The following is a 13,247-nucleotide window of genomic DNA, read 5'->3' on the forward strand; positions in this document are numbered from 1 at the left end:
AACAAGTGGGGGGCTAGGGCAACCTGTCTGGGGAGACCTGGGGTGGGAGCTAGCCCGGGGGGTCTGGGGGGCTTGAGCCTGCCGGGCTGCAGGAGGCCGGGAGCTGGGCTGGGGGTGCTCAGGGTGGTCTGGGGGACCGGAGCGGGGTGTTGGGATGCCTGTTTGGCATCACCTCGGTGCGCAGGCGAGGGCCCGGCTGTGCCTGGTGGTCCTCGGCTGCCTGACACGGGGGTACCCGGCTGTGCCAAGGGGCTCCCCACTCCACAGGGGCACCCGTGTTTAGGGGCACCCCTGATTTGGGGCGACCATCCCGGCAAGGCTGTGCCGGGGGGACCAGCCCGCGCCAGGGACGGGGCAGGGGCTGGGGCGGGGGTCCCCCCATCCCCGCCGGGCGGGCACCGGGCACCGGCGGCGGGGGTCCCTGTCCCCGTCCCTGTCCCGGCCGTGCCGGGCCGGGCCGCGGCGCTCCGGAGCCGCCCCCCGCCGGGGGGGTCCCCGCTCCCCCCGGATGCATGACTTCATCCTTCCGCCCGGGTTTCCTCCCCGCCGCCGCCGCCGCCGCCGCAGACCGGCTCCCGGCTCGGCGCGGCGCGGCTCGGCCCGCTCGGCCCCGCCATGTCGCAGGTGCTGCCCTACGGCGAGGACAAGGTGGGCCGCTACGGCGCCGAGCCCGAGGCGGGGGAGCTGCCCTTCAGCTGCCGCCTGCAGGACACCAACGCCTTCTTCGGGGGCAACCAGGGCAAGCGGCCCCCCAAGCTGGGACAGATCGGCCGCGCCAAGAGAGGTACCGCCCGACCCCCCGCCTCTGCCCCCCGACCCCCGCCTCAGCCCCACGGCATCCCCGGGACCCCCGCATCTGCCCTGCGGCGTCCCCGGCACTGGCTCTTGCATCCCCAGCGCTGCCCCACGGCGTCCCCGGGACCCCCGGATCTGTCCTTGCATCCCCGGCTCTGCCGCACGGCATCCCCGGGACACCCCCACCCCCCCCCCCCCTCGATCTGCCCTTCCATCCCTAGCTCTGCCCCGGGACCCCCGGATCTGCCCTGCAGCATCCCCGGCGCTGCCCCCCGGCATCCCCGGCACTGGCCCTTGCGTCCCCAGCGCCGCCCCACAGCATCCTCGGGACCCTCGGTTCTGCCCTGGCATCCCCGGCACTGGCCAGTGCATCCCTGGCGCTGCCCCCCGGCGCCATCGGCATCGCCCCACAGCATCCCTGGGACTCCCGGGATCCCTTGCATCCCCAGCACTGTCCCCTGGCACCCCCGTCTCTGCCCCACAGCATCCTCGTCTCTGCCCCACAGCATCCCCATCTCTGCCTCACAGCATCCCCGGCTCTGCCCCCCAGTATCACCAGCACTGCCCCCGACATCCCCAGAATCTCCAGCTCTGCCCCACATCATCCCCGGCAGTGCCCCCCAGCATCCCTGGGACCCCCAGCTCTGCGACTGGCACCCGGCACTGCCCTAGAACCACAGGCCCCCCATCCCCAGCTCCAGACACCCAGTGCTGTCCCCCCAGCGCTGCCCCACACCCCCCGCAGCCTGGGGCTGCCCCTGGGACTACCCTGCAGCAATCCCTGGGGCTGCCCCGGGGCTATCCTCAAACATCCCTGGGGCTGCCCCCCGGCACATCCGTGAATGTCCCCGGGACCCCCCGGAACTGCTCCTCAGCACCCCTGGGATTGCCCCCACGTCCCCTTGTTCTGCTCCCCCCCATCCCTATAAACAAGCCCCCCCCCAGCATCACCAGGAACAGCCCCCCAGCCCCATAAACCTCTCTCCCTCCACATTTCTGCCTGCCGCAGAGACCCCCATCAGCAGCCACCGGCGATGCTGATCAACATTCCCCCCCCCGGTTTACTGTCCCCCCCCAGGACTCCATCAACCTGCATGCCCCCCCCCCCGGCTTTACTGCCTGCTGCAGAGACCCCCCATCAGCAGCTCCCCTGCTTCCATCAGGACCCAAATAACTGCCCCCTCCCCCGCACCCTGATCTGTCACCATCGATCTTCCCCGATGCCTTGGGGACCCCCAAGAATGGCCCCTGCCTTCCCTGCAGCCCCCACCCCACCTGCTTGGGAGACCCCCGTAGGCAAACACCCCTCCTTGAGCTGTAGGGGCAAAAGGGGGGGGAACAGAGCCCCCCCCAGCATAAATACACCCCAGCCCCGAGGGGGGGTGAGCTGTTGCCTGCTCCACCTGCCCCCCCTTTGCGGTGGTGGTGGCTGGGTCTAGCAGACCCCCCCGAGGGTGATGGGGGGGGGCAGTTCCCCCTCGGTGGTGACGGGGGGGGTCTGGCTGCTCCCCCAGTGATGCCGGTGATGGGGGGGGGTGTCTGGCCAATCTGCCCCCAAGGTGGTGATGGGGGGGTTGCTGAGCACCCCAGTAGTGACGTTGGGGGGGGGGGTCTGTCCACCACCCCTGAGGGTGACGGTGATGGGAGGGGATCTGCCCAGCCGGGGACGTTGATGTGTGTGGGGGGGTGTCTGTGTTGATGGGGGGGATGCTGATGGGGGTCTGTCCAGCCTCCCAGCGGTGATGCTGACGGGGGGGGCTGCCCAGCGGGTGATGCTGACGGGGGGGCTGTCTGGAGGGTGATGCTGACAGGGGGCTGTCCAGCCCCCCACGGTGATGTTGATGGTGGGGGTCCGTGCAGCCCGCTATGCTGACGGGGGGCTGTCCGGCTCCCCCGACGGTGATGCGATAGCGGGGGGGGGGTGTCCTGCGCAGCAGGCGATGCTGACGGGGGTCTGGCTGCCACCCCCGCCGAGCTGCCGGTGCCCCCCCCGCTGGGTCATTACCCATTCCAGTCCTGTTGCTCTCATCAGCGCCTGCCGCAGAGAGGAGGGGGGGTCCTTCCTGGTCTTTCCTGCCCCCCCCCCCCTTCCCAAACCACCCATCCGGAGGCGGCCGGCTGGCTGCAGGGAGGGGGGGGTGCTGCCCCTACCCAAGCCGGGCGGGGGGGCACCCACACAACCCCCCCCCCATCCCCATTGCACCCGCCTGCGCCCCTTCGCCCTGCTCCCAGCATCTGGGGGGCACATCTGGAGCCCTCCTGGGGCGGTGAGTGGGGCGAGAGCCGGGGGGGCGGAGGCTGGGCGTGCGTCCCCTCGCCCACGCGCCCCCCGCCTGTCCCCGCAGTGGTGATCGAGGATGACCGGATAGACGAGGTGCTCAAGGGCATGACGGAGAAGTCGCCGCCGGGGGTGTAAGCCGGGACCCGCCGCCAGGACCCGCAGGCCGTGCCCTGCTCCCAGCCCGCCCGGCCCTGCATGCTGGCTGGACCGCCGACGAGGAGGGGGAGGCCCTGCCCGTGCCCCCCCGCCCCGGCCCGGGGGGGGCTCTGCGGCCACCACCACCTCCCCCCCCCGAGCCATGCACTTTACCCCTCCGCCTCCCCCGGGGGGGGGGGAGGGCACCCGCCGAGCCCCCTACCCTGGGCAGAGACCCCCTCCCTCCCCGGGGCGGGGGGTGTCCAGTCCCCCGCTCCGCGGCGTGTTCCCCCCATCCTCCTTGGCGGGGGGGGGGTCCCCGAATCCCGGGGCGGATCCGGCCCCACGAGCGGGGGGAGCGCTGCTGTCCAGAGACATTTTTTGCTCCATCGTTTTTTGCATGAGCTTGGTGGCCCGGGCGCCCGGTCCTGGGGCCGAGGGTCAGCCCCACCACTCCGGCACGCTTCTTTTTAAACAGAAACTCCTCATATTTGTATTTTTATATCCGAATCTTTGTTAAAAACGATCTGCTGATGTCGAGATGTTGAAGTAACCGCATCGGGGAAACAAACAAACAAACAAACAAAAAAGGTTCATATTTTTTTCCATAAGAAAAAAAAAGACAAAAAAAGAAGAAAAAACCGAGGGGGAAAAATAAAGGGGGGGCGAGAAAGATGGAGGGAGAGCGAGGAAAGCCGAAGATGCGGGGAGGGGAGCGGGGACCCCCGGCCCGACCCCCACCGCCGGCAGCGGGACCGGCCGGAGGGTTTGGCAGCACCACCGGCCGCCGCAGTCCCTTCCCAGCAGTGCCGGGGCCAGAGCCCTTCGGGCCGGCTGCGGGTGCCGGGGGGTCCCGGCGCTGCCCCTCGCTCGAGGGTAGTGGGGCCGGGGGGGGAGCGGGGAGGGCAGGGACCGGCCTGAGTCGTTGTTTTTAATTTTGTACTTTAATTTAATTTTATTTTTTAAGAAGCTTCTCGGGGGGGTCTGATGTGCATGAGAAACTTGTCATCTTTTTCAATAACCTACGAGTGGCATTTATGGAGACGACGACGCAAAAAAAAAAAAAAAAACACAACAAAAAAAACACCAAACAAAAAACAAAACCGAGAAAAAAAACAAAAAAAAAAAGAAAAAAAAAGTTACTTGTGTCATTATGTTCTACGAATGATCCATTGTAAATTTAAATGCCATTTTTCACTGTACTGGTGAACAAAATGCGATGAATAAAACACATTCATGTACCGAGGCGAGGCCGGCAGCTGCCTGCTCCTTTCTGTCCCTCCCAGGCGCCGGCTGTTTTTTGGGGTGCCTGTGGGATGGGGTGGCATGGCGGGGGGGGCAGGGGCTGACCCCGGAGTCCTTCGCTGGCTCCCGGCGCGGGGGGAGCCACCGGCTGACCCACTTATGCCTTTCGCCAGAAATAGCAGCCCGGCAGCTTGCGCCTCTTCGGTATGTTACCGCCGTCCCTCTGAGGAGGGGTCCTCTCCGCACCCCCCGGCGTCGCCTGCCCCGGGGGGATTTGGTGCCCAGACAGCCCCTGGGGACGCCCCCGGTAGCACCTGCACACCCGCTGCAGCCACCACATCAGCACCCACGCACCGGCACCCACACGCAGCCAGCCCTGCCAGCATACGGTGGCACGCCTGTCACCAGCCCCAGCACACGCATGTCACCGCGCTGCCAGCCCCGGGCACAAGCGGACACGGGCCAGGCATGTGTGGCACACCAGGGCTGTCACCGCAGCCAGGAGCGGGGATGGAGGGGGACGGGGGCAGACGTGCCACCCTGCCTGCACACGCGCCCCGCGGTGCCCCCAGCCCCGCGCTGGCACCTCCCAGCCTGGATCCCCCGCTGCCCAGCCGGGGGGTGGCAAGGACATGGTGCCCTTGTGCACCCCCATGGCTGTGGAGGCTGGTCTGGGGGTCCCATGGCAGGACAGGGGGCAGGGGACCCCGCCATCCATCCTACCCCCTGCACCCAGTGCCAGCACCCCCCATCCTGCCCCCAGCCCAGCTGCCTGTGCCGGGGGGGGGGGGGGCAGGGAGCTGCTCCCCGCAAGATGGATGGGTGGAATTAAACCCGATTTGGTTTCATTACCAGCCGCAAAGCCCGGAGCCCTGGCTGCTCTCCAGCTGGGCGAGGGAAGGGCCGGGGAGAGGCACAGCATCTCCCGCTCCCGGGAGCATCCCGCTGCCCCCCGGGAGGAGGCCAAGCTCCCCCGCCTTTTATCCCATTACTCACATCACTGGGCAGCTTGGGGGGGACACGCACTGGTTCCCCGTCCCCCACCTGTGAGGGTGGAGCAGCTTAAGGCTTTATTAGGTGGGGGGGAGGCTGGGGAAGCCCCCCCCCGGGTCACAGCTGGATGGCAAGGAGATAGTCCTCATCGTTGTCTGGGGGGGCGGGGGGCGGCGGCGGGGCGGGGGGCGGGGGGGGCTGGTGCAGCCGGCGCCCCAGGGCCAGGTCGGGGGCATCCAGGGGCTGCCCCTTGCGCATGACGTAGAGGAAGTAGTGGAAGGCACCGGCGTCCCCGTCCCCGCAGGCGGTGTGGCGCAGGGACCAGCCGAAGGCCTCCTGGGCATAGTGGGGCTTGCGGAAGTGGGGCTGGGCGAAGGTGATGGAGATGAAGCAGCCCCCCGGGCGCAGCACCCGGCTCACCTGCGGCAGGAGAATCCCCGCATGGGGGGGGGACACAGTGAGGTTCACCCCTCCAGCAGGGACGGCCCCATCCCCAGGGACCCCCATCACCATCTGCCAAAGATCCCCCCCCCGCCTCTCCCATTGCACCCCCAAATCTGCCGTCCTAACCTTGCCCCCTCCCTGGTTCTGACATGTCCCCAGACCACCTGCAGCCCAGTGGCAATGGCGAACGGGGGTCCCCACACACAACCTCTCCCTGCACCCCAAAACTCTTCACCCCCATCCACAGCAGACGGCACGGAGACCCAACCCTGGTGCAGGGAAAAGCTTCACCCTCCTGGGCACAGGGCCCCCGAGAGCAGCGTGGGACCCCCGTCCCACCCACCCCTCCCCAGGGCACCCAGTGCCACCCCCCCGCAACACCCAGTCTCTGAGGTGGTGGTGGGGGGGGTTGGATGGGAAAGGACTCGACCCTTTTAATCACCATTTTCTCCCCGCTGGAGCTAAGCCCCCGCTAACAGGATGGAAAAGAACATCAATTTTCTTGCCTGGCTTTATCCAATGTCAAAAGGCTTTTACGGCCAGCGCTCGCGTGCTCGGCATGCAAAGGCAGCGCCCGGGGCGGGCGGGCGGCCAGCCACCCAGCCGGCCCCCCCCGCCGGCACCCCGCCCCAGGCGGGGACACCCCCAGATCCCCCTCTCCCCCCGACAAGGGCAGAGGGCTGGGGGCCAAGGCGGGGGTTTCCCGAGCTCTGGCTTAATCCTGCCTGGAAGCTCCACGGCTCAGTGCTGGCTGGGGCCGGGGATGGAGAGGGCAGCAGGCAGCCTGTGTGTGTGTCCCCCGCTGTGGTGGGGGCTTCTGAGCCAAACCTTAGTGTTTTTGGCCAGGAAAAGGGGAAGGCAGGTCCCTGCATCCTGCCCTCCCCCCCCCCGAGGAACCAAGCTCAGCATCCCTCCTGCAAAGCACCAGATGCATCTGTCCTGGAAAGACCCCCACGGCTTCCCAGCTGACGGGCACGGGGGGGTCCCCGGGGCTGGGGGCAGGCAGGGATCTCCGGCTGGAGCCGAGCGAGAGGCATCCCGCATCCCCGCATCCCATCCCTCGTTAATAGAGCACTAACGATGGCTGTTGCTTAGAGACGGGCACAGGAAACCTTCCCATCCGCCGGCCGGCGCGGGGGGGCCAGGGCGGCTGCTCCCCGCTCTGGCACTGACCCGTCACCCCCTCCTCATCACCCCCGGATCACCGGGACAGGGCTGTCCCCGCGGCATCCCCACCGGCAGGGCGGATTTTCGGGTCCTTACGTCCCCCCCCAGGGAGAGCAGGACAGAGGATGTGAAAACCACGAGAAGGGGGGTGCCAGCCATGGCCGGACCCACGCAGAGGGACTGGCAAAGCAGCGAGTGGGTGGGAGCGCCCCACGAATCCCCCGGGGACGAGGACAGCGGGGACTGGCTGCGGGTGGAGGCCAGTGCCCAGCGATGCTGGGGGAGGGCAGGGATTGAGCAGGGGATTAAAAGGGGGGGGGGGGGGGGGGGGGGAAGAGAGAAAAAAAAAAAAAAAAAAGAGCTAAATCCTCGCCGTTTGGCCAAATGACAAGGACAGGCAGCAGTGCTGGCAGGGCAGGGCCCGGATGGCGAGGACAGCCCCGCTGCCCACAGCGCCTGGGGTCCTGCTCCCTCCCGGGCTCAGGGGGGGCAAGAAAGGACAGAGGGGGGGTCAGTAGCCACAAGCACCCTCCCAGCACCCCGTGCCCACGCCCAAGGGTGCCGGGCAGGCGCAGCCATTAATTGCCCTTGCAGTTATTCCCCGGGGGCGGGGGAGGCTGCCAGGACCCGCACCCCCGCACCGGGCAGGTTCAATCCGGCTCCGCCGCCAATTAGTCAGGGCCCGGAGGCATCGCCCGTCCCCGTGGCAACGGCAGGGCCCTGCCGATGCTGACGGGGGTTGCCATGGCAACCCCGGACCGGCCGATGGGGACCCCGGCTAATGAGATCGAAGCTGGGGTGGGGGGTAGGGGGGGCGAGCCCTGTGGTTGTCACCTTGCCCTGGGCGGGCAGGGCAACCTCGGTGTGCGTCCCCCCCCAGGTCCCCTCTGGGCACCCTTGGGTGCCCCTACAGCCACCCACCCCAGGATGGGGCCCATTTTTACTGCCACCCCTTTGCATTTAGGGTGCAAATAAAGAGGGGAGTCACCCAGCCCCCCAGCAGGACCCAGGGTCCCCAGGGACACACCCTGCTCCATCCACCGCCCTGGGGAGAAGGCGGTGGGGTGGGAGAAGGGGGGGGGTCTCCCACCCCCAAGGGTGCCAGGAGCCCCCCGGGTGTCCCTTTGCAGGGTAGCAGAGGGGGCAGAGGCACCAGCTGGGGGGGGAGGGGGGGCAGAGGCACCGGCCGGGACATCCTCAGGGAAGCAGGGTGGCGAGGGGACATTCTGCACCTTCACCCACCCCAAAAGGGTTTGGGGTCCACTCTCTGCCCCCGCACCCAGCTCCCCCCACCCCGTACCTCCGCCAGCACCCGGTGCATCGCGGCGGCCGCCTGGGGCGAGACATCCCACGGGTCGGTCTCCTCCACCATCAGCACGTCGAGGGTGCCCTTCTCCAGCACCACGTCGAAGGAGGCGTCGGGGAAGGCGAGGGCGCGGATGTCCATGACGGCCCAGCGCAGGCCGGGGCAGCGGGCGTAGCGGGCGCGCATGGCCGCGATGCAGGCGGGGGAGAAGTCGATGCTGGTGACGTCGGTGTAGCCCAGCTCGTGCAGGTCGTGGCTCAGGGCGCTGTTGCCACAGCCTGCGTGGGGCACGGCTCAGCCGGGGCTCAGGGTGCCCGTGGGGGGGGCTGCCCGCACCCCAACCCTGTTCCCTCGGACCCAGGGAAGGGTGCGGATGGGCTGGGGCAGCTAGAGAGGGAGCAGGTCGTCGCCTCGCTGCTAATTAGTGAGTGCCGGGCTGGTTAATTACCCCCTCCCTGCAAGGTGGGTTCTTTGGGCTCCGGGCCCTGCAGGACCGCGGGGCGAGAGCAGCCCCTGCCCCGGGGCAGCCCCCGCACACCGATCCCCCCGCCCCGGGGCGGGATGCTGGAGGCGGGGAAGGGGCGGGGGGGGGGGGGGCAGGAGGGGGTCCCCAATTTACCACTGAGCCTGGGGCCGGGGCCAGCGGCAAATGAGGGCGGCGTGCAGCATCTGGGGGGAACTTAACCGGATGGATGGACAGAGGGACGGACGGAGGGACGGCTGTCACAGGGCACCAGCACCCCGCCCGGCCAGCCCCGGGCCGGCCCCAGCAGGACACGGGCCCCCCGGTGCGGCGGGCGCGGGGAGAGGCTCCCTCCCTTCTCTTCCCTGCCCTCCCCGGGGGAGCCGCTCCCCGGGGGATCGGGGGGGCGGCGGATTTGGGGGCTATTAAGCGCAGCTGGCGGCGGCTGATCCGCTAACAGGATCGGTGATTACACCCGCCTAATCCCGCCTGCCCGGCGGGGGGGACGGGCGGGCGAACCTGCCGGGCCGGCGGCGGATCAGCCCGCAGGTGCGATTACGGGGCGGTTATACGGGGCCCCGCCGCCCGCCCGCGCCCTCGGGAGCGGGGCCGCCCCGCCGGGCCGGGCGCTGCCCCCGGTGCCGGCCCGGTGCCGCACCGCCCCCTCGCGGCCGGTGCCAGCGCATCCACCGGCGGGACCCCGAGCCCCGCCCGCCCTCCACCGGGCACCGGGCACGTACCGAGGACGAGGATGCGGTCACCGGGGCGCAGCTCGGCCTGCAGCTGCGGGAGGAACCGGGACAGCCCCCCCAGCCACTCCCGGGGCTCGGCGCCCTCCTGCCGGTACAGCGCGTCCCAGAAGCGGCGCTGCCGGTAGCGCCGGTTGGCGGCGGGCGCGCGCCGCCGCTCCATGCCGGGCGGGGGCGGGGCGGGGGAGCACCGGGCGCCACGTGCCGCCCGCCCCCCCACGTGCGGCTTCCGGTCTCGGCGGTTGCATCGCCCTAAGCGCTCCGGCCGGAAACACGGAGCGGAACGGAGCGGCACGGCGGGGCGGCCATGGCGGCGGGGCTGGGGGCGGCGGCGCTGCGGCGGGCCTGGCGGGAGCGGCGGGCGGCGCTGCTGGAGCCCAGCTACACCCCGCTGGTGGCCGCCTGCCTCTGCCTGGCCGAGGGCGGCGTCAACCTCTGGGTCATCCGCAGGGTGCCCTGTGAGTGCCGGGGCCCGGCCTGGCCCGGCGAGGGTGGGGGGGGGGACCCTGCCCGGGGATGGCGGGGGGAGGCCCTGGCCGGGGGCGGCGGCGGGGGGGGGGGGGGGGGCGTGTCCCTCCGGGCGGTGCCGGCTCGTCCCCGGGCTGGGCAGCCCTGGGGTGCTCCCCCTGGAGCAGCGGGGAGCGGGGCGTGATGCCGCTGGCAGGGTGACAGCATCCCCCGGGCGGGGCGGCGGGGGTGGGCTGGGGGGCCTGCGTGGGGCCGGGGACTCGGCTGCCAGCGAGGCCGGGGGACCCAGGGCAGGGCCGCGGGGTGTGGAGGTGGGGGAGCCCTCCCCGCGGTGCCCCCCTGACCCCCGGCCGTCCCCGCAGACACCGAGATCGACTGGAAGGCCTACATGCAGGAGGTGGAGGGCTTTGCCAACGGGACCCTCGACTACACCCGGCTGAAGGGCGACACGGGGCCGCTGGTGTGAGTGACGGGGACGGCCGGGCTCCCCGCGACCGGGGCCTCTCCGGGGGTCCCAGAGGGGCAGCGGGGCCCGGCCCCTCACTCCCGTCTCTCCACAGCTACCCCGCCGGCTTCGTCTACATCTTCCTGGGCCTGTACTACGCCACGGGCCGCGGCACTGACATCCGCCTGGCGCAGTACCTCTTTGCCGGCCTCTACCTCCTCAACCTCCTCCTCGTCTTCCGCATCTACTGCCGAACCAACAAGGTAGGCTGGAGGCCAGAGCCTCCAGGGGCGAAAGGGGCTGGGCAGGAGGTCAGGGTTGGGGTCTGAGGTTTGGAGGGGCTCAGTGGCAGCGGGGGGTGCAGGACAGGCTGCTCATTGCCCTCCTGGCTCTCTGTCCCCTGCAAGGTCCCCCCGTATGTTTTCTTCTTCATGTGCTGTGCCTCCTACCGCATCCACTCCATCTTTGTCCTGCGGCTCTTTAACGACCCTGTCGCCATGGCCATCCTCTTCCTCGCCATCAACCTCTTCCTGGAGGAGCGCTGGTCCTGGGGCTGCCTCCTCTTCAGGTGAGGGTCTGGGGGCAGGGCGGGGGCTGCTCTCCATGCTGTGCTGCAAGCGTGAGCGAGCTCGGCCCCAGGGAGGAGGCTGCGATTAGCCCGGGGGCTGCCCGTGTGGGGGGCCGCAGCAGTAACGCAGCTTCCCGCTCAGCCTGGCTGTGTCCGTGAAGATGAACATCCTGCTCTTCGCACCTGGACTTCTCTTCCTCCTCCTCCAACGGTTCGGTCTGCTGGGCTGTATCCCCAAGCTCTGCATCTGTGCCCTGCTCCAGGTGGGTCCCTGCTCACATTGACTACAGGGGCAGGCTGGTAGCCCCCTCGGCAGTAGGCTGCCTGCCTGCATTGCGGCATCCTGCCTGGCTGTCCTGCGGGCTGGAGACCTCTGGGTCTATATACAGTGGCACCAGCATCTGAGTTGGCCCCACACAGCAAGCTGGAGGTTTATAAATAATCTAATTCACGGGGCTCCCATCTTTGGCTGACAGTCCCTGTTGCCCCACGTGGTGCTGGGGTTCTCGGGAGGTGGCAAGGGTGACGGAGACCTGGCTTATGGCTGCTGCGAGGGTGCTGGTGTGTCTCCCGCAGGTGATTCTGGGGCTGCCCTTCCTGCTGGTGAACCCCGTGGGGTACCTGACCCGCTCCTTTGACCTGGGCCGCCAGTTCCAGTTCAAATGGACGGTGAACTGGCGCTTCCTCCCAGAAGAGGTTTTCCAGAATCGAGCTTTCCACACCACGTTGCTCCTGGCTCACCTGGCTGGCCTGGGGCTCTTTGCACTGCACCGGTGGCACAGGTGAGACCCAGGATTCCCCATGGGTGCTGGTCCCTGTCAGCCGATCCCCATCAGCCCCCCGTGGTGCAGGACACTGGTCTGCAACCCCCCTGCCCCCACAGTGCTGCAATTCTGGGGTTGCAGGCAGGAGTCGGGGGGAGTTACTGTTCTGTTTTGGGGAATGCGCTGCCCAGGCATCGTGGCTCACAGGGGAAGGTCAGGGTGGGAGAGACTTTCAGGAGCCGAGATCGATGTTTGTGCTTCCCCCTCAGGTCCAAAGAGAGCATCCTGGCTCTGCTGAAGGATCCTGCTGAAAGGAAACACCCGTCCCCTCCCTTGACCGTCAACAATATCCTTTGGCAGGGTGGGCAGCAGGGACGGGGGGAGAAGGCACGGCAGGGCAGACCTCAGGATCAGCGTTCGCAGGCTCCCGGTCCTGCCGCGCTGTCAGGACCAGCCTGTCCTGGGGGAAGGAGCTGTGCTGTACAGCTGGGGAGCTGCTGCGGGATCGCACCTCCAGCCTCCCGTGTTTGTCCCCTTAACGCCAGCGCACAGATCGTCTTCGTCCTCTTCTCCTCCAACTTCCTGGGCGTCTGCTGCAGCCGCTCCCTGCACTACCAATTCTACGTCTGGTATTTCCACACGCTGCCCTACTTACTCTGGTGCACCCCTACCGCCAAGCTCGCCCACATGCCCAAGTACGTGCTGCCAGGGAGGGGGACCACCTGTCTGCTGGGGGGGTCTGGGAGCAAGGGGGGTTGGCGTGTCCCCCTCATGCTGACCCCCAGCTTTCTCCCCTGCAGGGTACTGCTGCTGGGCATGATCGAGCTCTGCTGGAACACCTACCCCTCCACGGTCTGCAGCTCCCTCTCCCTCCACATCTGCCACGGACTCGTCCTGCTCCAGCTCTGGTACGGCACGGCCCCCCCACTGGCGCCGCACACCCCCCCGACAAGCAGGAGACCCGCAGCCATCTCCAAGAAGGCCCAGTGAGAGTGTGGCCAGTCGGACGATGGGAACTGCCTCTGGGACTAGCCCCTTCTGCCCACTCTTTCCCCACCCAGCTCCCAGGCTGCTCTTGGCCATCCCAAGAGGGCCGCGAGCCCTGGAACTGTGCAAAGGGGGCAGTGTGGGGACCCCCAACACGCAGGACTTCCCCAATAAAGGGGGCTTTGTGTGCCCTTCCCCGGCCACAGCGTCCTTGTGCCATGACAGTGTCAGGAGGCAGAGCAGCCACCGGGGCCATGAGAGCTCCCTTCCCAGCCCTGGAGAGTGCTGCCCGGGGCAGGGGAGCAGCCTCTGGGGTGAGGTTAAGACAGAAGGCCTGCAAAACTTTTGCCTCAAGGTTTGAATCGCCTCACTGCAGCCCAGGGATCCCTCCAGCACGGCTTTTCCTAGTCCCCTGTCTCCTCCCTCCCACGGGAGAT

General features: G+C 68.7%; 3 protein-coding genes across 3 annotated transcripts; 2 read left to right on the plus strand and 1 right to left on the minus strand.

Moving 5' to 3' along the window:
- The first annotated feature begins 516 nt into the window (after positions 1 to 516).
- CAMK2N2 (calcium/calmodulin dependent protein kinase II inhibitor 2) lies at positions 517 to 3,937 on the plus strand. Its single transcript, XM_075506995.1, has 2 exons — positions 517 to 784; positions 3,141 to 3,937. The coding sequence occupies exons 1-2, from the start codon at positions 616 to 618 to the stop codon at positions 3,209 to 3,211; spliced, it is 240 nt and encodes a 79-aa protein (XP_075363110.1). The 5' UTR covers positions 517 to 615; the 3' UTR covers positions 3,212 to 3,937.
- A 1,530-nt stretch (positions 3,938 to 5,467) lies between these two features.
- Positions 5,468 to 9,824, minus strand: EEF1AKMT4 (EEF1A lysine methyltransferase 4). The gene is made up of 3 exons (XM_075506993.1): positions 9,570 to 9,824; positions 8,361 to 8,644; positions 5,468 to 5,869 (listed from the first exon to the last, which is right to left on the minus strand). Exons 1-3 carry the CDS (start codon positions 9,739 to 9,741, stop codon positions 5,567 to 5,569), a joined length of 759 nt encoding a protein of 252 aa, XP_075363108.1. The 5' UTR covers positions 9,742 to 9,824; the 3' UTR covers positions 5,468 to 5,566.
- A 7-nt stretch (positions 9,825 to 9,831) lies between these two features.
- Positions 9,832 to 13,011, plus strand: ALG3 (ALG3 alpha-1,3- mannosyltransferase). Its single transcript, XM_075506988.1, has 9 exons — positions 9,832 to 10,036; positions 10,409 to 10,508; positions 10,607 to 10,754; positions 10,899 to 11,059; positions 11,202 to 11,322; positions 11,636 to 11,841; positions 12,093 to 12,169; positions 12,374 to 12,518; positions 12,624 to 13,011. Exons 1-9 carry the CDS (start codon positions 9,886 to 9,888, stop codon positions 12,811 to 12,813), a joined length of 1,299 nt encoding a protein of 432 aa, XP_075363103.1. The 5' UTR covers positions 9,832 to 9,885; the 3' UTR covers positions 12,814 to 13,011.
- The last annotated feature ends 236 nt before the right edge of the window (positions 13,012 to 13,247 follow it).

Source organism: Mycteria americana, chromosome 7 (assembly GCF_035582795.1).
Source record: "Mycteria americana isolate JAX WOST 10 ecotype Jacksonville Zoo and Gardens chromosome 7, USCA_MyAme_1.0, whole genome shotgun sequence".
NCBI classification, from domain to species: Eukaryota; Metazoa; Chordata; class Aves; order Ciconiiformes; family Ciconiidae; genus Mycteria; species Mycteria americana.